Here is a 25,825-nt window from a genome sequence, read left to right on the forward strand (position 1 = left end):
CAATCAATGCATCTAGAAAACAAGTATAAACTAGCAAATCCATGACAACAGAATAGTAGAACAATCAATGTACACATTTGGAGCTTCCCTCGAGCATCTTATTATGAGAATTTATTGACATACAGGGATTATCATAGTCTTTAGCATCTTCTTCATATACATAAGCAGAAGCATATCGTTATGACCACGATCGCTGTGACTCTCAGGTTTTCAATAAACTGAGAATGAAGACAAATCATATCAAATCTAGAGCATGAACAACATTTGCTGTACAGCAGCAGGTGACGGCTGTCAGACATCTTCAGTAGCACCAGCTAGTTCTTTGACATGCTGCAGTGAGTAAAGCATCACCTAGTTCCAGATCAAAGAAATGGGGATCCTAACCATCAGCTAATTATATACAACTAGAGTGGAACAGAACTCTGATCTTTTGAAATTCTTTTCAGAATAAGGATGACAATTCACATATCTCCTCACCAGAACTTATGTACAAGTGGTGGTCGCATTATACAACTCTATATGTCATCCTCCTTCCATAGGTCAGTCAGATCATGTAATCATATATACAGAAGAGGGTTTCAGGCATTACAAGTGGCAGGTGGTCAATGTAGAGATAAAAACGTCTCAGGTTCTCTTTTGCAAGAGTCACAGTGTCAACCACATCCCCATTGCCGGTAAGGATCCACAAGTCATTCGAGTCAACTCTTGCTAAGCTACCTCGGCAAAAAGGGCAAGACAGAGACCGCAAATTCCTGTTTTTTCACAGTTAATATGTCGATAAGTTGTGAAATACTTGATAGGGAATTTCATCAGAGGGTAAAACTGAATATGGGTTCAGTAGTTACCACTCACGGAAGCAGCTGATGCACATGGTGTGGCTACAGTTGGGCAAGACTATCTTGGTGCAAGCATCCATACAAATCCCACATTCATCCTCTCGTTCTGTATCATTATTGGAAAGCTTCGGCATCTCTTCGACTCTCCTCCTTCCCGACATTTCCAGAAATTCAGCTCTCTCATTCTTATCCACCAGTTCAGTTAACTCAACTTCAAGTTGCCGAAGAGTAGGATATATGACAGCTACAAGATTGTTCCAGTAAAAGAAATTTCGCCTTTTAGAAAAAGGAAAATTGTGAATCATATGAAGGATGTGAAACTAAGAAATTTGTGATATATCAGAAGCCAAGGTACAGACCATAGAATTCCTTAATAGTGGCTTCCCTTTCTTTGGAAGATATGTTTGTCATTCCATCTAAATGTACCTGTACAGTTAAAAGGCCCACTTGATTGATCACTTTGAAAGAAAAGAATATAGAACATAACTGAAACTAATACTAGCTCTCTTGATTCCTCCAAATTTAAATGAGAGATACAAAACAGGAAGAACACCTACTGACCTTTTCTATGATTATGTGAAGTAGGCCTAAATAGCTTGGGAGAGTATCTGTACAACTGCAATCCATCCATTGAATTAAAAATACAAAGAAAGGTGCAAATGGGCTGTAAGACAATCTCATCTGAAGACATCCCCCACCATATTCTCTAGGGAGAGCTTCTGCTCTGCAAATTCAAAAAACCAAACCAGAATTCATATTACTCATCTATACCAAAGCATCTAATTCGACCACTAAATTGCAGTAAAATAAGATTTTTACAAAAAAAAAAAAAAGAGGGAAAGAAAGGAAGAGAACCAGGCAGGAGGAAGCAAGTCCTTTGCAAACTAGACAATGCAGATGAGAAATCCAAATAAAACTGGGAAAATACCAAAATCATTCAACTGAACTACAACTAAACAAACTAAAATCAAAAGAAAGAGATAAAATGGGGGTTAGGGAGGGCCTAGGAAGAGCAAAACCATAAACAATTCACATGTTTCTGTACATGGTAGAAGTCCAAACAGGTTTTCTCTATCCGAACTTTGGTTGAATCGGGAGTTGAAAATGAGATGAAAAGCAGAGCAAATAAATTTAATCATTCTAACCAATGGATACCTCCGATCATAAGCATTTCTTAAAGCATCCTCCTCGCAACCAAACTCACAAACACTAAACCATATCCAACTTAACAAACTTTGCCTGGATAAACAACAGAACCAGCTAATAATTACCAAGGTGGAGTTGAAGATACAACATGTTAGGGAAAGAAAAGGCGGGAAGGGGGAAATATAAGCAATTCTCTTTCATAAAGAAGATGGTAATCCTACAAGAGTTTCTCGTTCTGTAAGTTTAGATGGCAGGAGTTTCAGGGAGGGTGGAAAAATTCTCTGTTCACATTGTAGACGGTAATCCTAGAAGGGATTCCTCTCCGAGTTTGGAGAACACATTTGCAAGGGGAATCGTAAACAAAAAAATTCCAAAAAATGAAATGCATTGGAAAGGGCTGGAAGACTGTCTTATCTGAAGTCACTTTCCACCATTAGCTCGGACAATAAATTTTTCTGCAACCCAATTTCAGAAACCGAAATGCAATCCAATACCAATTCATTTGGTTACAAACACCATCACAATGAAAGTAATCCGACATAAGCACAACATAACAAATGCACTCTTTTCACGATACACTAAGAAAGGGTTAGCCTTTCGAAGTTTGAACAACAAAAGGCAATACACACACGAATCATCAAATAGTGACAGAAACCAAAAGAAAGAGTTGAAAGAACTTACAGGCTATTCGCATGTTGTACATCAGCTTCAAGAGTTTTAATGGATTCTCTGTAAGATGATCTACTGCGTGGTGCCTGCCACATCTCTTCCTGGACCTCTACCTTTTATTTTCCAGAGGGAGAGAGACTCTGAGAGAAGGAGGAGGAAGAAGAAGAAGAGAAAACTCAAAGGGCAGGGCCAAAGCCTAAAAGGGTTGGTGAAAAGAAGCTTTTCAAGAGTTTTTGTTTGTCAGAAAGGTTGGTTAGGATTCTGGTTTTGAAAATCTAATGGGGATTTGTTTAAAACGGATTTCTTTCCACTTAAGAAAAGAAAGGGATGGCTTTCACAGTTCCCCTTCCTTTTGGTTTATGGGAGCTTACTTACCCCCAAAAAACAAATGATTTATGGGAGAGGGATCTATACATTTGGGGGATATATTTGCATCGTGCACGCCAAAGCCAATTGAAGAAAGGAGGGCATGTGTTACGGTACTTGTATACGAGGGACCAGTCCGGCACGGTTTCGGTTGGGTCTAATGGTCCCCACCAATTTAAAGTCTTGCACCGTTTCTGCTTGGTTAGGTAATTGGTCCATAATTATGTTATAATCAGGTTATAAATGATCCTTAAATGGGCCACAAATGGGTTATGATTGGGCTAAATGGGCTTAAACAACCTAATTGGGTTATAAATAGTCAGTTATCAGTCGGTCACAATATTTGGTTAGTCCCAGTTGTGTGACCGTTAGGCCAATATATTGCATCAATTACGCTTGATTATTAATCGTTCGGTGCTTGAGCCTGACACGTTTAATAATCAGTCAAGTAGATCATGTATTTCAGTTGATCAATTTAGGTCAAGCTTGTTGATGCAGACCAATTTTTAAAACCACTGATTATGAGAGGCTATGTACTACGAGTACCGTGCACATCCTATTCCCATTATTTACATGACTAATATTCACTGGTGACGATTATTGAGACTAAATATTGGGTGCAACTTGTTGTAACTAAGTAGTGAATTAAAAAATGAAAAGAAGAATGTTGTTTGATTGCATGGCTCCTACAACAGTGTGGGGGCCAATGAGGAGACACACAAGGGAATCAAAGTAAGGGAAAATTTTCATTTTGTAGGGGTGGGGCGGTCATATCATAGGGGTTATGTTTGAATGCAGAGGCCATTCGATCTGGCAGCATTCTTTTTCCCTTAAAAAAAATTTTAATGATCTTTTGATTCCCTTTTCCCCACATGTGAAAAGACTTGATTTTACCCCAATTGAAAGAAGAATTGTGATTCCACCAACTTTAGTTACATTGAGAGAATGTTGTTTGTACCTCTAGAGCTTGCTCATGTGTGCTAGCCAATGGGATCGTGCATGCAAGCATTGTCCTGAGTGGGATTTTTGTCTTTCCATAGGGGCAGCGTGGTACTTTCACACGCTGGCGTAGGAGCCACATGAGTCACGCCACGAGGTAACATTTTTTTCCCCATTTATTATATAAGGAAAGAGAACGTTACATGGGCACGTGCGGTGTGCTGCCCTAGCGCCCAGACACAGTGGCATGCAAAATGACCGTTATACCCCCGAGAAATTCTATTTTTCCATGGGGCACGACAGTCATTTCGCTCACCCCTATATTTGAGCACAGGGCAACACACCGCACGCACCCAGATAGCGTTCTTTCTCTCTATTATATAACTCCAACCTTCCTTTAAACGTGACCTAGTCCGCAACCTACATAATGGTCGGGTTTATGGAACATCCACTCATTTATGTTGGATTGTCTAAGTCAGATATAAGCCCAGTAGACATAAGCCCGTCTAGAGACCCGCTCACATGTGAAGTATCTTGTCCAAATTCAGAAAGAGTGGAAAGGAGAGAATGAGGCTCAAACTTTACTTAACACACAACACATATCGCGGCTCCCCACCCCAACAAACGCACCCCCTCCCCCCCTCTCATTCAATTCAATACAATACTATCATGTATCAATGAACTATACCATTTATAGTTGAGATATATCACTAAATCTGGCACAGGTGGGCTTTCAATCAATTAATGGCCCAATACCCTACTAGTAGAAAGATCAACTTAACCCCAGGGGGTAAGCTCACTGGCCTATGTGAATATGTTGCATAGGATTAGGGGTCTGAATCGATTGGCTTGGTCCAGTTTTTGGTCGAGCTGAACCAGCTTCGATTTGGCATTAGACCAAACAAAACAAACCGTGAAGACACAGTTTTGTTCGGTCTTTTATTGGGTTGAATTACCAGACCATCATTGGATTGTTATCGGTTCATTTCAGTTTTTAACATATATACATTACAAAGGAAGGCATTTTTGGTCCAAGAGCATGGCCCCTGTGCTGGTGGGAGCGCATGTGGAATCATATGTTTGGGTGGCATTTTCACCTTTCAAAGGAAGATCGGCGGTCATTTCACCCCTTTCTCCGTGTTTGGGTGCAAAACTTATACTCCCGGATAAAATTCTTTTTCCCTTATTGTTTTTTTTATACAGTTTTTTTTTCCGTAATTTAAAATCATTTTTTTCTTTGAAATATGATGTCATCCTTTTTCCTCATAGTACCAAAAGATAAAAAATAAGAAATGTGATGACATTAGGTAAATAATTTTTGGAAAAAGTTGGGCACATTGCTAGTGTTCCATAAGTTAGAGCCTACTGTCTCAATCTTTCTCTTCCCGTAACTCTAAGCCCTTTGCCCAAAAAGGAAAAAAAAACTCTCAGCCTCTCATGTATGATGCTCCATCCCACTTCCCCATTGGTGCCTGCCACCAACTTAACACATGGGGCGATATACCCGTCCCTCTCCGGTCGTTGTTACTTGCAAGTAGAGAATTTCTTCAACCACGGGGCGATATCCCTTTCCCTCTCCTGGTAGTTGTTACTTGCACGTAGAGAATTAGCTCAAGGAGAGTGATTTGATTTGATGCTTTTGATTGGACTCCTAAAATGATGAATATCATCATTAATTTATGTCCCTAATTTGACAGAAACCGTTTTTAATTTTTTTTTTAAAATGTTTTGATTCCGGGCCATATCGCCCCGATACGTATGGCATTGATATTGATTTCGCCGGCCACCGATGGAGATAATAGAACTATATCCTTGTCTGTTTTAATTCTCAAATCTCAAGTGGTTTGTGGATCACAGTGATGATTGATGAGTGCTCTCTCATGGGGGAAAACCCAATGGAGCTCAATAGAATTGTTGCTGAACTTGTGTACATAATAAACCAAAAAAAAAACTAAAATCCCTTAAAAAAAAGGGAAGGCCACCTCAGACAGACGGTGAGGGACACAATTGTTATTGTTGCAGTTGTTTCTTCTGGGCGGCCTGGAGAAGCTTGTGAGCTTGGGAGAGTTGGTCCATCAGGGACCTAATCTGGGCTTGATCAGCGCGTGCCTGATCGAGGGCTTCTACTTCAAGCTCCCCAACTTGAAAGCAGAGGAGCTCCTCAGCCTCCTCTACGTCTCTGAGTCTCTGGGAGGTCTTCTCCAGTTCTTTCCTCATTTTCTCCTCCCTCTCCAAACTCATCTTCAGTTCTCTCTCCAATTCCTCGTTTCTCTTCCTCAACGCCTCTTCCGCCAACCCCATCATCGTCTCTCCCTTCTTCTTGGGTGGACAACGGCTGCAGGGCTCATTGCGATTTGCCGGTGGAGCAGCCCTGGTGGCTATACTCGGTGCCATTTCGCTTCGAACGAATCAGTAATCGATTACCGTAAGGCTTGGGGGACCAAATCTGGTTTTATACAGGTAAGGCTCAAGACAAATGCTTATTTGTTGTATGATGAACAAATGAACAACACAGAACACGTAGATGATGACGATGATGATGATGATGATGATTTGGTAGTCTCCGGGTTTGTTCATTTATAATACCAAAACGGAGGTGTCCAGGTTCAATGTATCTAAACCGTCACATCGACTATTTTTATTTTTTTTTATCAAACGTGACATCGATTACTTATTTGTTGTAAATTTGTTTTTTGGGTCAACTTATTTGTTGTAAAATGAACAATACGGATTAGATGACGATGACGATGACGTAGTCACGGGTTTGTTCAACTTAAGTTCCCAAAACGATGGTGTCCAAGTTCAATGTATCTAACGGAAGAATGGGAGATACAGGTCAGCTTTGGATACCGGATCTTGTCCTGGTACCGTCCAAGGCCCTCCAGAGCCACTCACAAGGAATCTACTATGGGACCAGAGTGGATTCCATGTGAATGACTCTAGAGGGCCTTGCACGGTATATTTGCATTCACGGGGACAGGGTCTCGTCTTAGTTGTTTTTTAAGTGGTCGTCGTGCTTCTTCCTTGTTTCCGACGAACTCTTCTTCTTCGTTTCTTTGACTGGTTATATGGCCTTCTGATGAGCAACCTTTATGGACTCTTCTTCAAAGTTCTGTTTGCTCCTTTCTTCCTCTCTTATTCCTTCCGCTTCTACAGCAAAGTTAGCTGCTGATTTCAACAGTAAACTTCTGTATCATGAGCTACAGCCCACTGTGTATATCGGGATCCAGATCTTCTATGGCACACTGTCCTGTATTGTGCACAGACACACGTGCAATGACTACCTTAATTACCTCCATTCGGGGTAGGCGCTCGGGCAGAGGTAAGGCAATCATTGTGCGTAACCCTGTGTCTATGCAGCATAGGCAAGACAGGGCAGCGCTTCGTAAAGGATGTGTTTTCGCGTGTATATCGTGGCTGTGTACGTATGAATCCCTCTCGTTTTTTATTTTTTTTTTAATTTTATCTAAACTCTATTGGAAAAAAAATCTCCACTTGGTGGTGTTTCCTACACCCTCTCAAAGGGCACCTTATTTTCAAGAGTAGGTATTTGACATGTGATTCTTTTGCATTCCACGATTTTTCCTCTCCAGGTAAGGATTAAAATAAAGGGTGAGCATTCTTTGAGCAAGCAGGGTAGGGTGAGTTAGGTCGTAAAGGGTCAAGGATGTAAATTGGTCTGATTTTAGGTAATCAGTTCGATTTTTAAACGTTCCCAATCCTAAGAGGTCACGATCAAAATCAATCCGTCTATCTAATTGATTCCAAATTTATGATCCAGAATCGTTTAATAATTGGTGGGTCGATTTGGGTTCCTAATTGATTCCAAATATTATCTCAACGTTAAAAATTATATAAAAAAAAATTACTTAAACATACAAATAACCCAATTTTCACTCTTAAAATATATAAATAATTAAATATTCATTGCTAAGCATCAAATAATCAAATATCCATCCATAAGTATACAAATAAAAATATGAATCAAAGTTCTTAAAAGAAAATCTTCATTACTAAGCATACCAACAATTCCAACATCCATATCAATGATACAAAGTATATGATTAAATGCAAGTTTGAAATGGATCTTGGCAATTCCAGTTTTAGTCAGTTCCAAACTGAGTCTAGAACCATTGGGAGATCCATCCCGTTTATTAATCAGTTCAAAAATTTAGATCTAAAATCAAACTAATAACTCAATTGTGGATTGGTTTTGATTCTTAATGGATAGGTCTCATTCCAATTCTGATCCTAAATTGATACCTTTAATAAGGGTGGTGAAGAGAGAGATAAATAGAGAGAGCATTGGCATATCGTATGGAGTTTGCTTAGAGAACATTTTCCTTAAAATTTAGTCACAACGGATAATCAAGTTTTAGTAGATATTAACTTTTTCGCTAGATAATAAATGTGTTCTAACTTCTAACCAATTATGCTTCTATAACTTTTCCCAAAATACCTTATCAAAAAATAAAAACTTTTCCTAAAATACCTCATTCATATATTTTGGTTGCCCTTGATTTGACCAATAGGATTCGGTTTGATAGACTTTTGTTGCGTGTAGATGAAAATGTATTATTGTTTATTTTATTTTTATGCAGTTTTTTTTTTTTCACAAAAAAAAGAAGAAAAGGACAAGGGACCACCACACCGACATCATATGATGAAATTTCTACATCCAATTAATGGGGGTAGAGAAAGGAATGCAATACAATTCATCAACAAGGAAAATGTCAAAAAAGAGAAAGAGTATTAAGAGGAGAATTAATCACCAAGGAGTATGTGGGAAGTTTTCCTTCCTTAAAATAAAATTGGTAATGGAGCAAGGTCCCCCCCCAAAAATCATATTGTTATTACAATTGGGTCTTTATCTACTGTCCATTCCGTTATTTCAAACTAGAGGTGTCAAACAATCGATTCGGGTTTTTTTTTTTTTTTTTGAGTTAGGTCAAAATCAAACTGATAAAATATTTTGTTTACAAAATCAAATCAAAATTGATAGGTATCGATCTAATCGATTTTGTCTATTATAAATTTCTTTTACCAGACTATTATCGATTTGATTCAATTTTTCATGTATTAAAGGAGGGAAAAAAATTTTAAAATATTTGGTCGGTTTTATCAGTGTTTTTTTTGGGGGGGGGGATTTCTTAGATCTATGAGATAAAAATAATAATTACAAGATAAGTATATTTAAAATATGTTTTACATCCACAAATATAAATTTTGAAAAGATTTACCTAATCCCTAAATTAGTTAGTTTTCATCCCGCCCAACAAGAATATAGAATCAAACTTCCAAAAATACCTTTTGATATCATTTTTTTTTTCCCATAACTTAACCCTAAAGATAAGGATTATTAGTTCTTTCTTCTTTCTCTGTTCGTTGGATTGGGTTCCCTTTTTGTCGGGATCCCAACAAGTAGCTGTTCTGAGATCAATGATGACCTGAAACAGAAAGTCCACAGCAACCCCGATCATCATTCATAATGGATTAAAACTTGTCTATAATCATTGTTTTAACTTGAATTAAAATGTGAGAAGATTATAAAGAAATTAACATTTTCTTCCATGACTAATGATTTTACAAATTAACAAATAGCACTCTTTCTAACTTTGAAGGTGACGCATGAACAGGGTGTCTTGCAACCTTTATGTTCTCTCTCCTCATTGATCTCCCCTCCCATGGCTCACAGGTCATACATGAATGTAGTCAAGAGCTTATATTTTAAAGGAATTTCCAGAATGATTTCAATAAAAAACTATTGTAGTTATCTAGTATTAATTGTTGTTGTTGCATATCTCATAGTGACAGCAAGAAATAGCAAAATCGTTGGGGGAAGACAGATTGGGATTTCAATGTGGATCCATGTAGCGGCCAATTTGAATGGGCGACGTCTAATCCAGTGAAAGGATCAAAGAACGCCGTCACCTGCAACTGAGGGAAAGAAGGACCAGAGGAGAAATTGTGCAAGTAATATGAGTTTGTCGGTTAAGTTAATAATCCTTATCTTTAGATTTAAATTATCGAAAAAAGTGATGTCATAGGGTATTTTAGGAAATTTAATTCTATTTTCTTGTTGGGCGGGATGAAAACTAACTAACTTGGCGATTAGGTAAATCTTTTCAAAATTTGACACTTATATTTGAGGGGGAGGGTAAATTTGACACTTATATTTGAAATCCATCAAAAGCTAAGCGCTAGGGGTGCAAGGTTGACCTTGTTGCCTGAACCTGCTCTGAGCTAGAACAAAGCCTAAGGTGAGATACCCTGGCCCTAAGGGTGGATTAGGGTTGAAAATTTTTTGTCCTTAGTCAGGGTCAGGCCGGGCATAGGCCCAGCTAAGGGGACTCAGGATTGAACTGAGGTTTTAAAAAGCCCAACCCAACCCGACCCTGTTGTAGTCTTACTAAGTGCTACTGAGCAAAAGACTCCATTGGCTTGAGGTCTCTTCACAATTAAGCATTAGAATGAAAAATATGGGACTGATCATGTGGCCCCTGAGCTAGAGCTGATGAGGGGACGTGTAGCCGCTTAGGGGCTTTGGCCAGGAGGATTTTTTCATTTTGTAAAGGGATGGGACAGTCATTTTAGGAGGTTTTGTCCTGGATAGATAACACCTACTTAGACTTTATATGTTCTACCAAAACAAAAAAATACTTAGGCTGTATATGTATTATATCAAATGTTTATTTTTCTATTATCGTTAAATAAAAAATAAGGGCTCATGTTCTCTGTGCCGCAGTGCAGGCTGCGCCTAGACACATGGACCTGCCACTCAGGAGGGCAAGGTGGTCATTGCACCCACCCCCATGTGTCTGGGTGCAGGCTACGCCCCTAGCACAGAGAACATTCTTCCTAAAAATAATTATGTATTATTTATATATATATATATATATATATATATATATATATATATATATATAAATTTAAAATGTATAATAAAATGTAATCATATTCAAATTCGGGATATCCTGACTCATTGACAGATATCTACACATTCAGATACATAATTGAATTGTGATACCAAATCAAATTCAAATAATGGATATTTTTATTGGATACGATTTTGGATATTAAATTAATAAATAAATGATTTTGATAATACAAGTCTCTAAGAAAATAAAAAATTACAAATTCCAATACAATGTGGACCATACATGTGAGGTGGGGTCACAATATTTGACCTAGCTCCTTCCTCCATGGGTTATATATATCTTCCACTCTTCAGCCTTATGCTTTATATATCACTCTTAAACCTTGTTTCTTTTCTTCTTTTAAGGCAGAGCACAAGTTACTACAGTCTTAGAAATGGGTGAAATGATGGGAACATTTGCTATACCTTAAAAAGAAGAGCCTCCCCCCCCCACCTTCCTTCTCAAAAGAAAGACAATTACACTTTTAACAAAAACTTAGAATACTTATTAATACCTCTCTCTTTCTTTCTTAGCCTCAAAAGAAAGACCATTACACTCTCACCAGGCATAAAATACTTCATTTGTTGTCACGCATGCAATGAATAAACTTGTATAATACCAACATTAACCAAAAAAAAAGGTACTTAAAGGACATAACCACAAAAAAATAGGCTATTATAAAATTTCAAGATGGAATCTTGGTTGGTTCCCAGTGTGGAATATAGTCACACCAATAGTCGCGTCGGAGACGGTTTCGTATACAGTGGGAAGAAAGACTGAGTATAAGATCCGTTGATCAAAATGTGAGAGGGTGTGAAAAGAAATCTCCACACTGACTTCCTAGGGATTCATATTTGGTTCATTATGCTCTGTACATCAAATCTCAGTTTTATGATTTTATCTCCTTACTATAATAAAATTATAATAATATGGTAAATAAAAATAATAAGGAAATTACAGGGAGCCTTTTTTGAATTTTCTTTGAAAAGGGGAAAAAAAAAAAGAAAAAAAAGAATAAAAGGACAGTTCTTTCTCATATAAAAGTAAAGCACAGAACTAATAAACCCTCTCTTAGATACTAATCAAATAGTTTTGTCCTACTTTTAGTGGAAGGATTGACAGCTGCCACTTCAGTTACAGATTATAATTTAATTTCCTCTCCCTATGGTAAGTTGGTAACTGCCAAATTAATATGTTACTATATTTGGTTATTAGCATTTAAGTACCAGCATTAAAATGATTCCATTTAGTCCTATAAATGCTAGAACTAATAAACCAATCCCTTATTGACTCTTTGAGAGAAAGAGACAGAGAGAGAGAGAGAGATGGGTGGTAGTGAGCTTTCTTTGAGGTTGGGAGGAGAGTCATGGAGAAGAATGGAGAGGAATTTGAATGAAGCAATCTCCAAGAGCATAGTAGGAAGATACTTCAAGCTTGAGACTAGAAAGAGTTGCTTCACAAGGGAAGTACGAGCAGGAGCTGCTACCTTCCTCACCATGGCCTACATCATCACCGTTAACGCCACAATATTGTCCGACTCCGGCGGCACCTGTTCCATCTCCGATTGCACCGGCAAGCCAACTCCAGAATGTAAGCTTCAACCAAATGAAGGTTACCAGAACTGCCTCTCCAAAACCACAAGTGACCTCATTGCAGCCACAACTTTGTCTTCTATGGTGGGTTGTTTTGCAATGGGCCTACTGGCCAATTTACCATTTGGCCTGGCCCCAGGTATGGGTGTCAATGCTTACTTTGCCTATAATTTAGTGGGCTTTCATGGATCTGGGCCCTTAACATACCAGACGGCATTGGCCGTCGTCTTGCTCGAAGGTTGTATCTTTCTTGCAATAGCAGCACTTGGTTTACGTGCAAAGCTTGCCCGTCTCATCCCTCGCTCAATTCGGCTTGCTGGTGCTGCGGGTATTGGGCTTTTCATTGCTTTTACAGGTCTACAGGCTCATGAAGGACTGGGCCTTGTTGGTCCGAGTTCTTCCACCTTGGTGACCCTTACAGCTTGTGCCACGACGAACCCGGTGACGGGTGAGTGTTTGGGGGGTAAGATGCAGAGCCCTAGGTTTTGGCTTGGAGCAGTTGGGTTCCTCATTATATCTTATGGGCTCATGAAGGAAATCAAAGGTAGCATGATTTATGGGATTCTGTTTGTGACATTTATTTCATGGATTAGGGGCACTGGTGTCACATACTTTCCTTATACACCTCTTGGTGACACTAACTACAACTATTTCAAGAAGATTGTAGATTTCCACAAGTTTAAATCCACTGCTGGGGCCATTGGCTTTAATGACTTCAACAGGAGTGAGGTTTGGTTAGCCTTGGTGACATTACTCTATGTGGATGTGCTATCCACAACAGGAACACTCTACTCCATGGCTGAACTTGGAGGATTTATAGATGAAAATGGTTCTTTTGAAGGCGAATATCTTGCTTACATGGTTGATGCCAGCTCTACAATAGTGGGGTCGACACTCGGGACATCCACGATCGCGACATATGTCGAATCATCGGCTGGGATCAGAGAAGGGGGTCGGACAGGATTAACGGCTGTGATTGTTGGGTTCTTCTTCTTCTTGTCACTTTTTTTTGCCCCTCTTTTTGCAAGTGTGCCTCCGTGGGCTGTTGGGCCTTCTCTAGTTATGGTTGGAGTGATGATGATGGGTGTAGCGAAAGATATAGAGTGGGCCAAGATCAAAGAAGGTGTACCTGCTTTTGTTACAATGTTACTCATGCCACTAACTTATTCTATATCATATGGGATTATCGCAGGGATCGGGCTCCACGTGACTCTTAACCTCTATGATTATATGATGGATTTGATACGATGGTTGATGAAGATGAGGAAGGTGGTGGGAGGAGTTCAAAATCAAGTCTCTGCAACCGCTGGTGCTGATCCAACGGCTGAAGTTCCTGTATAAATCCATTCACGCCAGTAGCTGGCATCTATATGTAATTTTTTAGCTTATATATATGTAGGACCTAGTTTTTGTTAACCCATGGTGAAGAGAGAATCTTTTCATCCACGGAATTTGATTAGATTGGACTATTTTGACGAGTAAAAAGTAGGGGTGGAAGTGGCATTCCTCTCTTCCCAAAAATCCAATCAATGTCAAATCACCATGAGTGAAGAGATTCTCCTTTCACCTAGGGTGATGAAAAACTATAAATCCATATTTGTATCTTGTGCGTTTTTCTGAGACTCGTTTAGTTAAATGAAAAGATAAAATATTAAGGTCACAAAGGTTTACTTAAACCTCATAGGACAACTATTTAGCCATGTGAACAAATGATGGGGCCATTCTTACTATATATATATATAGAGAGAGAGAGAAAACATGATATGGATTAGTCACATATCAAATTTTAGAGTTTAATCAATCAAATATTTTTCCGTTTATTTTATGTGTACTTGAAAAATATGTATGATAATGACAATTTTTGTTAATGGCATAATGAAACGTCACTTTTGATAGGTTATGATTCCAAGTTTTAGTTTCAAATTGCTAATTTCATGACAATTGAATAGTTGATCAAAATTATAATTAAAAGGAAAAATAATTTAAACAATTTTTTAAAAGTAGGACTTAGAATCGATCACCTATTATATATATTGAAGTCATGATTTATGTAGTTACATAAACATCAGAAGTTGTATTTGTTTTTAAGGGAAAAAGATTGTCATGCCGTCACAAAGCAATTTTTCCTTTCACATGGGTTTTTTTCTTTAATATTTTCTCTCACTTGTTTTGAAAATGCGGGTCACATATGAATGATACATTTTTTTCAAGACACTTGTTGGTGTGATGTGCAAAATTCCTTCCTCACACTAGCAGCATGAGAAACCCATTCCTTTGTTAAAGAAAAAATAAAAATAGGGAGCAAAGTTGTGTAATGCTTGCATCCAAAACTCCCTCGATCACACTCAATATTACTGTTACATGAAAATTTGGTTGGATTGTTATCCACATTATCATCTATTTATGGTCAAACTTTATTTTATCAATTTGACGTTTCATTTGTTACTATAAAAACATCTAAAAGAAATTCAAGAATGTTTAAGAAATGAACAATACATTTACTAATATAAACTATAGAAGAGGAGAAAAAAAATGAAAAAAATCATTCTATAGATGATGAGTCATACGGTTAAAATAAACCATTCAACTCAAAATAGATACTATTACTGAGAAGAAGATGGCACCACTTAACCTCAAAAACTACATGGGGCAGATAATATTTTCTCTTGCCAAAACTTCACACAAGGTTTTGTGTACCCCTCTCCTCTTTTGGTGGTTTTAAGATATTCCATTAGGGAATAACACTTTTTGCATGTAACAACCGACTTACTATTGCACTACAGGTATTTGTAAAAAGTTGGAGCTGGGAAGGGACCACACCATCAAGAAACCTCCAAACCTGAAAAATAACGCACTCATAGGTGAAGAGAGTAAAGATGCTAATTGGATTGAGCTCCATTAAACTTTTTCAAGAGCAAAGATGCACGCACTTCCAAGTTTCAAGAGAGGAGAAGAAAGCAGATTATGATGAGTTGATGACCACGACAACGACAGCGATGATCAAACGAACCCGAACCACCTACCAATAAGTGTAGTGTAACCCATCTAGTAAAGGTGATGACATCTATCCTTTTTAGATCAATAAATGTCCTTCTATGCATTCTTATATCATACCTTTTAAGGTTTCTAGCCATAGGTCTGTAGGCCCTGTAGAAGGGAGTATCTCTATAAATCATGACAAAGGTAAGTTTGAAAGGGATACTCTAAAAACTTTACCTACGAAAAAGCATATTCAAAGTAGAAAAGATGAACGTGATTGAACATTGTACACACATGACCCCAAGCCATTTATCTCAAAAAGTGAGGATGAGTGGAGCAAAAAGCTGTAAATTTTGTTTTGAATTGAATTAGATAATAGATACAACACAATACAAGAAGGGTTCTTTCCCTTTCTCATCTTCAATGGCTCTATCATCACATTTGCTAGTTTTGTTCCTACACTTAATACCTTCTGTTATTTGCCAAGTTACAGGTATGTTCTCTCACTGAGTTGGTAACCAGAATTCCTTTGCATTTCAATTTAAATTTGATGCCAAACATCAATCAACAGCACACAAAAATTGCACCACAACAATTGTCTTTCTTGCTTTTCTGAGTATGTTGGAGAACAAGATGAGATTAAAAGAATTTCTTTTGAACTAAAGCAATCAAATATAAAATGAAGAATGATTGACACAACAACATAACATTTGCAATGAGAAAACATGAATGGAAATTTCTTCCTTCTGGATCTAATACATGGGTTTTCAACTCTGCAAGTGCAACTTCAAATTGTGAGAATATAAGTTCTCTTTATGACCTTCAAAATAAATTGCAGAGTTTGTCAGCATAGACTGTGGAGGTACAAGTAATTACACCGACCCAAGTACAGGACTAGTATGGGTTTCAGACACTGGATTTATTAGACATGGTCACTCAGTTGATAACAAGAACCCTAATGGAGATAGCACGCAGTATAAATGGACGAGAGACTTCCCTGCAGACAGAAATAAGTACTGCTACACTCTGAGCACCACAGAGAGAAGGCGATATCTTGTTCGAGCAACGTTTCAGTATGGCAACTCAGATTCTGGAGATCCTTTTCCCAATTTTCAGCTCTATTTGGATGCTACCATGTGGTCCACCATAACAGTGTTGGATGCTTCAAGAGTATATGTGGAGGAAATGATTATCAGGGCAACTTCTACTTCCATCGATGTATGTCTGTGCTGTGCATCAACGGGCTCTCCTTTCATATCTACACTTGAATTGCGCCCCTTGAACCTTTCAATGTATGCCACAGATTATGAGGATAGTTTCTACCTAGCAGTTGCAGCCAGAGTAAATTTTGGTGCTCCAAGCAAAGACCCAATAAGGTACATTCTTGGCACCATATACTGTAGACAACAAAGAATAGGCCACTATTTTATCATCATAAAAACCAATTTCACATTTAACAACAGGGTATACAAATCTAATTTGCATCCAAGATCGAAGTTGTAACACATTAACATATTTCAGTCTTCTCAAAGAAATCTAAAACAATCCCCAAACAACCCCCATTCCCCAAATAGAATAGCCAACTCTTGAGAGCGTTGCTTCAGAGGAGATTTCCATAAATGAGCTACTAAACAGAGGATCCAGTTCACCCTTGTTATGGCCTTTGTCGGTGAAGAATCACCTAGAGCAGTTCCTGTAAATGACAGATATTAAATTACTTGATTTCCAACCATCAGAGAGGTTCCAAGGTTATTTTCCTTTTCAAACAGGTACCCAGATGACCCTTATGACAGAATCTGGGAATCAGATCTAGATAGAAGGCAGAACTTTCTTGTCGGGGTGGCTCCTGGAACAGAAAGAATCAGCACCTACAAGAATATAAATGTAAGAACACGAGAATTTCCACCGGTTAAAGTAATGCAAACTGCAGTTGTTGGCACTCAAGGGAGACTCAGCTATAGGTTAAACCTAGAAGGTTTCCCTGCGAATGCTCGAGCTTATGCATACTTGGCTGAGATTGAAGATTTGAGTAAGAATGAGACTCGAAAGTTTAGACTGGAACAACCTCAAGTGCCTGGCTACAACAATGCCATTGTAAACATTGCTGAAAATGCCAATGGTAGCTGTACTCTTTATGAACCCAGCTACATGAATGTATCTCTGGATTTTGTACTATCATTCTCATTTGTCAAGACCCAGGATTCTACCCGTGGACCACTCCTAAATGCAATTGAGATAAGCAAGTATCTACAGATTATCCCAAAGACAGAAAGCAACGATGGTAAGTCGGTTTTGGTTGTTATATCTGGAGTCATTCAGCATAGCCTTTTTAATTATTTCTTTGAATTATGTAATTTGCTTGGACAGTTTTCCTTTGGTTGCTACTGCATGAAAGCATAAATCTCTCTGTAAGCTGATAAATGATATTATTCTTAATTTGAAGCAATGACTCTGGATGCCTTCCGCTCCATGTGCCGTGGAAGTGATTGGAATCATGAAGAAGGTGATCCTTGTATCCCAACTCAATGGGAATGGGTAACTTGCAGCTCCAGCTCCCCACCAAGAATTACAAAACTGTATTCCTCCTTTCCTTGTACTGAGTTATGAAAATTCTCATGAATGCAGTTTGCTGTAATAATTGCATGTGGAAATCTACTGTGCACAAAGGGTAAAACGAAACCAAGATATGGAACACAGGCCCAACATTTGATGGTTTGACCTGGAAGAGAACACAGAGACAAAATTTGTTTCAACTGGACTATCCTGCAGTCCAACACCATAAAGTGACTATGATGTTTAATCAGCCCTTTGGTTGGTTGTTGGCCCAGGAGATTTCCAACATGAGACCCATCAAATGGTGGTTCCTTCTCTCCTGCCTGTGTGAAACGTACAACAGTGGTTTAAGTGTCTTGCTGTGAGCCACAACGGGATGCTTTATCACCATGGATCACCCTTGCCAGGATTATAAGTTTGCTCCAATTTAATGTATTTGCCATGTTATTTATATGCATCGTGTTAGTTTTCGTTCTAATCCAGAAACTCTCCCCCATATTGCATTGCATTTGAAAGAGGAAACCAGTAAGAAAATTCTAGTTACTAATTGCTAATCTATGGGATTCAACCAATTTGTTAACAGTGCATTATCAGAGAAACATTTGAAGGGTAAAATCCCAGATGAGCTCAAGCACTTGGATGGTTTAACAGAGTTGTAAGTGATTATTAGCCTCTAAATGATTCATTCTTCCCCATCTCCCCCCCCCCTTCTCTTCTCCTTTTGATTTCTGTCTCAACTTTCATATCCAGTTTCACGACTTTGATTTCTTAGGTGGCTGGATGGTAACTCCTTAACTGGGTCAATCCCTGACATAAGTAACCTTCTAAATTTGACTATTGTGTAAGTTTTTCAATTCACGCTTGACATTTCAGAAGTGCAACCTCACTGGAGAACATTATTTCAACACTCTGTCTCCTGGGTGAACATGCAGGCATCTAGAGAACAACAGACTGACTGGTCCAATACCTTCTTACCTTGGAGATTTTCCGAGCTTACGAGAATTGTATGTTGTAGTAAACCAGCAAAAACATTCTCTCTCTCTCTCTCTCTCTCTCACTGACTGAGTGTTTCAGGAGCAGTTTTACTCTGTCCTGTTTGATAATTTCTCTTATATATTTCTGAAGCCAGCTCAGAATGTTTTCATACCTCACCTCAGACCAGGCATAATCACTAACAATCAAACACTTATGTGGCAGGTATGTCCAGAATAACTCTTTAAGTGGGGAAATACCTCCAACACTACTAACTGGAAAATTGGTATTCAAGTAAGTATGCTCCTATGAGGTTTATATATAGTCAATATCTAGTCATCACTAACATATTTTGGTTTTAATTGAGTACTTTCCTGCATTTTCAAAACAACTAAAATATTCCTAAGTGTGCGTGTGCTGGAAAAATAAAATTATACAAGTCCCTAATATTTAACTAACTCAATTTTTTTTTTTTTGTATTTTTTATAAATAAAGATTTATCCAGCTATCTAACTCTAATTTTTCAAAAAATAATTCCAATAGCTTATTACTAAACAAATGGAAACAATAAATCTAAAGATCTACAATAAGAGAATCAGATATTGATACACAGATGCTGACTGATATATGAAGATTCTTGCCTAAATTACTCTGTCAATATTATGCAGCAGACCAAAGGAGAGTATTTTCTTTGAAGAAGAAATATGATTTCAAAACCAGGATCACTGATCTCCTCAGAAACACAAAAAGATTAGTACCATACATACAGAAACTGTAATCGTACGTACAAATACAAAAAATTTGCACTCTAATCTTATCGTATTACAGATGTCACACTTCACTTTTGACAATCTAGAATAAACATTATTTAACAACTATGGTAATTCTTTTTTCTTTTTTCTTTTTTCTTTTTTGGTAATTCTACGTGCAGCTATGATGGCAACCCTGAACTCATTCAAAGGGTGCAGCACAAGAAGAATTTTAAGTTGATATTTGGAACTTCAATTGGAGTATTAGTGGTGTTTGTAGTTTTCATCCTAGGGGGTTTATTACTGTTTCATAATCTTTGGAAAAAGCCATCTCAGGAGAAAAGTAATGATAAATGTATGTGCCTCAACAGCTCCCCCAATTTCTTTTTATTCTTCTATTCAGGTGGTTGCATCTTCTTCCTTCTTTTTCTTTTCTGTTTTTGTGAATTTTAGGTAATTCCTTGAGCACTACATCCAAGCCTTCAGCTGCCTACTCTCTTGTTAACGGTGGATCATTGATGGAAGAAGGCCCGGATGTGGCTTACTATATCACACTCTCTGACCTAGAAGAAGCTACTCAGAATTTCTCAAGGAGGATTGGGAAAGGAAGCTTTGGACCTGTCTACTATGGTAAGATGAAAGATGGAAAAGAAGTGGCAGTCAAGATCTTGGCTAATGCATCTAGCCATGGAAACCAACAATTTGTCAATGAGGTAACAGTTAAAATCTAACACATTGAACCAGCTCAAATATGATTGGAATTTCTTTACAAAGTGAATATTAGTTCATCTTCAGACAGTAGTACACATTCAGTATTTCTTTCTTCCATGGTTTAAGATCCTTGTTTGGAGAACCGTTGGAGATCCTCAAAATTGGTTAGCATCAAACTTTCTTTGGATGGCCACTTAGATTTTGAAAATTTGTATTCTCACTCTGTTTTGAGACTATTAGCACCACAGGGAAAGAGATCCACCATACACATGACTGGCCTAATATAAGCAGCCCACTAAGAGGGGAGCAGGACAAAATTTTCCATGCTAGTGAAAGATAAGTCGATTCGTGTCAAATAATGGATTTTCTCTGAAGCCTAAACATCCGATATAAGCATCATCAAGCATTACAATTCTTACTCAAAAGGGGTAAACAAACAAAAGCTTCAAAAGACACGACTAGAAATGGACAGAAATTCGTTGACAAGGAAACTACCAATAATGTAGGACACAACATGAGAAATATGCACTTAATCGGTAAGAGTAAAGAATAGTTAAATTAATCCCCCCCTCCCTCTCCCCAACACAGACACAGAGAGAGAGAGAGAGAGATAGAGAAGAGGGGGGGGGGGGGGAGGGGGGGAAGGCCTCCTGGGTTTTTGCTCTTCTTGTACACATCTAGCTTGTCCTTAAATAAATTTATCCTTGGCAAATGCAACAGCCATATCCAAAATGATGGGACCAGAAAGAATGTACCTGTAGCAATGAAACTTGACAAAGAATAAAATATGTGAAATATTGAGACAAGTGATTAGCAACAAGATATCACTCAGAACTGGAGAATTTCCCACCTGATTTCAGAATTACAAGCTCATAAAACACCAAAAAGGACATATCCAGTGCACGGGGCTCCCACCACTGCAGGGTCTGGGGAGGCTCATAATGTATGCAGCCTTACCCCTGCTTTCGCAGAGAGGCTGTTTCCACAAGTTCAGAGAACACTATATTGCATTAAATGGATGGATGACATGGCCACACAAGGAGTTATGTTCCAGGTCTTCTTTGTATCAAGGCTTTTCTCCTGTACAAGTTCCTGCTGTTGGTAATTTTGTGTTCTGATCACCATTTCCCTGCATTAGTGGTTTCAGTGTTGCTTGGTGTTGGTACATCCTCCATTTTGGAGCTATCCTTCAATAGCTAGTCTTGCATTTTATCCTATAGTGCAAAGCCATATTCCTTGCTTCTCAGAAATGGAAGAAGAAAACTGTATAGTACGCCAGGCCATAGCAACTGAAATGGATAGATTTTGAAATCCACTGGATTACTTAGGTAAAAATAATGATATCTTTGCAGGAGGAAAGATCATACTTCTTTGATGCCTAACAACACCATGCTTCCTATGTTGAAAGTAATGTAATGGATAACCAGACAACCATGACATGGCTATAAAACCTGGTCTAGCATGAAATATCAACCTGGATGGCCCAAGACCTGGTTGCAAAAGCAGTCTGGGTCATACATCGGCCCAGCAATAAGCAACATTGGGGATATACCCAGTTGAACCTGCCAAGTTTCTGTGACATGGTTGATCAACTGATGCATTTTACCCAGCCAGATGTTGATTGGGTTTGTCATAAATATAGTATAGAACTATAGATCATATATTATAGTATTATTTTCCTAGAGATATATTATATATCTCAAATCATCTATTGCATATCAATATATATGTAACATATTGTAGTATATTTGAAGTACATAGGCCAATATATATTTAACAATTCTATTACCAACTGATTTATAAATTATGTACATTTATCATCTCACTTAGTCAAGTGGCCAATCCAATGGTTGATCTGTCAGAACTCAGAACTGAGACCCAGCACCTAAAATGAGTTAATACTTTGATAGGGTTTGATAACTACATTTTTTTTGGGGTAAGATTTGATAACTACATACTGTATGACAAGAGTCACAAAATAAATAAAAAAATAGTACGGTATATCAGTAAGTAAGAGGTGTAATAAACAAGTAAACAACAAATAAACATTTACTTTAACTCCAAAGCTAAGTAACTCTTATCCTAATACGGAGTCTTCAATTTGGCATATGCTATCAAAATTTTACTGTTACCAAAAAAATTATAGAGACTAAAACAGAGAATAGACAAGTCAGTGTCTGTGTCCAACACAAATATTTTGATACATGATGAGTCATTGTAACTTAGATCTTGACAAGTTTCTATCTAGCTCATAGGTCAAAGAATTCACAACTCATAAACCGTGGCAATATAATTTCAGGTTGCCCTGTTGTCAAGAATTCATCACAGAAACTTGGTTCCTTTAGTTGGATGCTGTGAAGAAGCACATCAACGTATTCTGGTTTACGAGTACATGCACAATGGATCATTGCAGGAACATATACATGGTATGGCCTTCTATTAGAGAACCTACAACTCATGTGTAGATATATATAATTACATAGAAACAATTCCATCAAAATCCATAACATAATCTGCTGACCAGATTCTGTTAACCAGAAGCACTTGGACTGGCTCTCCCGTCTTTCTATTGCAGAAGATGCAGCTAAAGGTTCTATACGATACTTCTACATTGTTCATACAGGAATTAGTTTTGAAATTCACAATACAGTTAACAATTTTATAGTGCAATCATGATACAAGATATTTGTAGGCCTTGAATACTTGCATACTGGGTGCAACCCAAGCATCATCCACCGGGATGTCAAGACAAGCAATATTCTTCTGGACATCAATATGAGGGCAAAGGTGTCAGATTTTGGGCTATCAAGGCAAGCTGATGAAAATCTCACCCATGTGTCGAGTATTGTATGTGGAACAGTTGGCTACCTTGATCCTGAGTAAGCATAACTTGCATGTTCTGTATTGGAAATTTGTCATTATGGAGTATGGACTTCGCTTATCATGTAATTCCTCTGGCAGGTACTATGCTAATCAACAATTGACTGAAAAGAGTGATGTTTACAGTTTTGGGATTGTACTTTTGGAGCTGATCTCAGGAAGAAAACCTGTCTCAATAGAAGAGTATGGTTCTGAATGGCACATTGTTCACTGGGTACGCTTCTTTCTGATCTTTGATTAAAATGTAGAGATTCTTGGGACAATGAACTTATAAATTTTCTAAACTCCTGACTAGAACAAAATATATTTATTACGAGATACAATTAAAGAATGGAAATTAGAGACTACCTCTATGTTGCTATCTCTTGGCCATTGATAACAAAGACTTCATCCCAGAGTAGACAAGTACATGACAATACTACAGCAGGAGATTCAAGCGCATGAGATCAGAGGGATCAGTTGAACATCTATAAATCATTGGACAGCTATGCTATGGCCTTCCTTTGTTACAGTTTTGCATTACCAGCTCTTTAATGTCATCAAATATATTGATCCACAATCCACAGTAACTAAACAGGAGTCAACATGATAATTACATGGTTTGCATGCAATGTTGACAAATACTTGTCCACCAACAGGCACAAGACAATTCCTAGATATCCATGACCACGCTACATGAAGTTCTTGGTGGGACAGCTTAAGTTATGGATTCCTCCAGCAAATGATCCCACTACAATTCCTTTGAGAAACTCGAAAGGAGTAACACGAGTTCAAACTTGAGACTTATGTGTCTTTCCAGTTTCCAGCATAGTTAAAAGAGTCAAAGTTGCCCAAGAAAAGTCTACCCAACCAGGCAACACAACTGTGAGTCTCTGACCACCAACATCTTTTTTTTGGTCTGGGTGTCATAATTTAGATAGATTCAGAGAACTGGGCCTTAACAGAGCTCAACACCACAAGAGAATTAAAGAAAACCTTTGTGTACATAATGATAGTATGTCACACAGTGTTATAACATCAATGAACTAGCAAGAAGCTATACATGACTCCTGGTTCCTAATGATATTTTTCTCTCTTTATTCTTAGTGGTCTTGCAGGTTTATCGCTGTGCATACAAATTGAAAATAAATTGATTAAGCATTATAGCATAGACAACCAAAAGGTGTGATCGAAAGATACAACATGTCAAAGAATAGCATTAAAATGAACTAGAGCAATGTACGAAGAAAATAAATTTTCTGTTCAAAATACATAGTTATTAGATAATTCACCCATTTATCCAGTAGGGCTCGCTCAGTTCTATAACTCATTACATGTGGTAAACGAGAGATACATCCAACATGGATGCCATAATGAATATTTTGGGGATTATATTTCTTCTGAAGAGTAGGTTGCAACAAAAAAATAATTCCTTGAAATAGGCTATAAAACATGTACGTTCTTATTGTGTGAGATTCAATATGTAAACATCTTATTCAAGCTTTTAGTCACCATCTAGCTACAAAGCGAACACTAAAAAGAGAGAAATATACTCTAACCATCAGAAAGGTACATTCAACTATTGATAGACACTGAACAACTTGAAATCATTAGCAAACAATCAATTGGAATTTGTGTTTTGCAGGCAAGGTCATTGATTCGCAAAGGGGATGTGATGAGCATCTTAGATCCTTCTTTAGCAGGCAACATTAAAATCGAGTCACTTTGGAGGATAGCTGAAGTTGCAATCCTTAGCATTGAGCCACATGGAGCTTGCAGGCCAAAGATGCAGGAAATAGTTTTGGCTATTCAAGATGCAATTAGGATTGAAAAGGGGAAGCAAAAGAATTACACAACATGCTCACGCTCTTGGACAAGGCAATCTTCACACATAAGTTTGCCGTCAGCCTCTCTAGAAATTGATAGCTCTGACTTCTCAAGTGGTTGCAGTGTCCCATCTGCAAGATAACTGTATAGTATGATGACTTGATATGTATTCCATAGCAGATTATGCATTTGTTGCTTCTTTTTTTTTTTCTTTTTTTTTGGGAGGGGGAGGAGTGTCAGGAATCTGGACTGTCTTAAGGTGTTGTGAAAAGTTGAATTTATGGTTGTAAGATTGTAAGATGCATAGTCCCTAAATCGCAAACATAGATTATTACCAACAATCAGAAAAATACTGTAGAAGGCAATAGAAAAACTGTCTCTTAGCCTCAACAATGGGAATCAAAATCAGTAAACCAAGTCATGAAAAATCAGAGACCTGGGTGAGTCGACTCAGCAACTGAGGGAAGTACTAATTCAACTTCACTAGGCCAAATTCCAATAAGTTTCTGACTAATGGGGACTTCACCTCCTGTGACTGCAAGTCTGAAAAACAAGTAGGGAACTAACTGTTTGCTCTTAGTGGCTTACACGAAATCGTAAATGTTTATAGGCATTTATAATACACAAAATTAAGTTCTTCTTCTTCTTCATCATCTCTCTCTCTCTGAGTTGCAATAAGAACAGAATTCAAGAAACAAGTGGCGTTCTAT

General features: G+C 37.9%; 4 protein-coding genes across 5 annotated transcripts; 2 read left to right on the top strand and 2 right to left on the bottom strand.

The window, feature by feature from the left end:
* Nucleotides 1–435: 435 nt before the first annotated feature.
* Nucleotides 436–2,793, bottom strand: LOC122656475 (E3 ubiquitin-protein ligase AIRP2-like). Its single transcript, XM_043851007.1, has 5 exons — nucleotides 2,664–2,793; nucleotides 1,398–1,560; nucleotides 1,196–1,262; nucleotides 846–1,080; nucleotides 436–752 (listed from the first exon to the last, which is right to left on the bottom strand). The coding sequence occupies exons 1-5, from the start codon at nucleotides 2,744–2,746 to the stop codon at nucleotides 545–547; spliced, it is 756 nt and encodes a 251-aa protein (XP_043706942.1). The 5' UTR covers nucleotides 2,747–2,793; the 3' UTR covers nucleotides 436–544.
* A 3,173-nt stretch (nucleotides 2,794–5,966) lies between these two features.
* On the bottom strand, nucleotides 5,967–6,374 carry LOC122653992 (protein RESPONSE TO LOW SULFUR 3-like). The gene has a single exon (XM_043847966.1). The coding sequence runs from the start codon at nucleotides 6,348–6,350 to the stop codon at nucleotides 5,967–5,969; it is 384 nt and encodes a 127-aa protein (XP_043703901.1). The 5' UTR covers nucleotides 6,351–6,374.
* Nucleotides 6,375–6,458: 84 nt separating this feature from the next.
* LOC122653995 (adenine/guanine permease AZG2) lies at nucleotides 6,459–13,915 on the top strand. Its single transcript, XM_043847968.1, has 2 exons — nucleotides 6,459–6,512; nucleotides 12,175–13,915. Exons 1-2 carry the CDS (start codon nucleotides 6,459–6,461, stop codon nucleotides 13,804–13,806), a joined length of 1,686 nt encoding a protein of 561 aa, XP_043703903.1. The 3' UTR covers nucleotides 13,807–13,915.
* Nucleotides 13,916–15,681: 1,766 nt separating this feature from the next.
* Nucleotides 15,682–25,305, top strand: LOC122656472 (probable LRR receptor-like serine/threonine-protein kinase At1g67720). 2 transcript variants are annotated; one of them, XM_043850989.1, is made up of 15 exons: nucleotides 15,683–15,937; nucleotides 16,283–16,820; nucleotides 17,214–17,725; nucleotides 17,888–18,020; nucleotides 18,581–18,652; nucleotides 18,770–18,838; nucleotides 18,930–19,001; nucleotides 19,195–19,263; nucleotides 19,901–20,073; nucleotides 20,172–20,431; nucleotides 22,729–22,855; nucleotides 22,954–23,019; nucleotides 23,122–23,308; nucleotides 23,391–23,523; nucleotides 24,934–25,305. In XM_043850989.1, exons 1-15 carry the CDS (start codon nucleotides 15,868–15,870, stop codon nucleotides 25,255–25,257), a joined length of 2,805 nt encoding a protein of 934 aa, XP_043706924.1. In that variant the 5' UTR covers nucleotides 15,683–15,867; the 3' UTR covers nucleotides 25,258–25,305. The 2 variants fall into 2 exon arrangements, with proteins under 2 accessions (XP_043706925.1, XP_043706924.1); XM_043850990.1 differs by lacking the exon at nucleotides 17,888–18,020 and having other exon boundaries at nucleotides 15,682–15,937; nucleotides 18,592–18,652.
* Nucleotides 25,306–25,825: the final 520 nt, after the last annotated feature.

Source organism: Telopea speciosissima, chromosome 3, assembly GCF_018873765.1.
Source record: "Telopea speciosissima isolate NSW1024214 ecotype Mountain lineage chromosome 3, Tspe_v1, whole genome shotgun sequence".
Taxonomy (NCBI): Eukaryota; Viridiplantae; Streptophyta; class Magnoliopsida; order Proteales; family Proteaceae; genus Telopea; species Telopea speciosissima.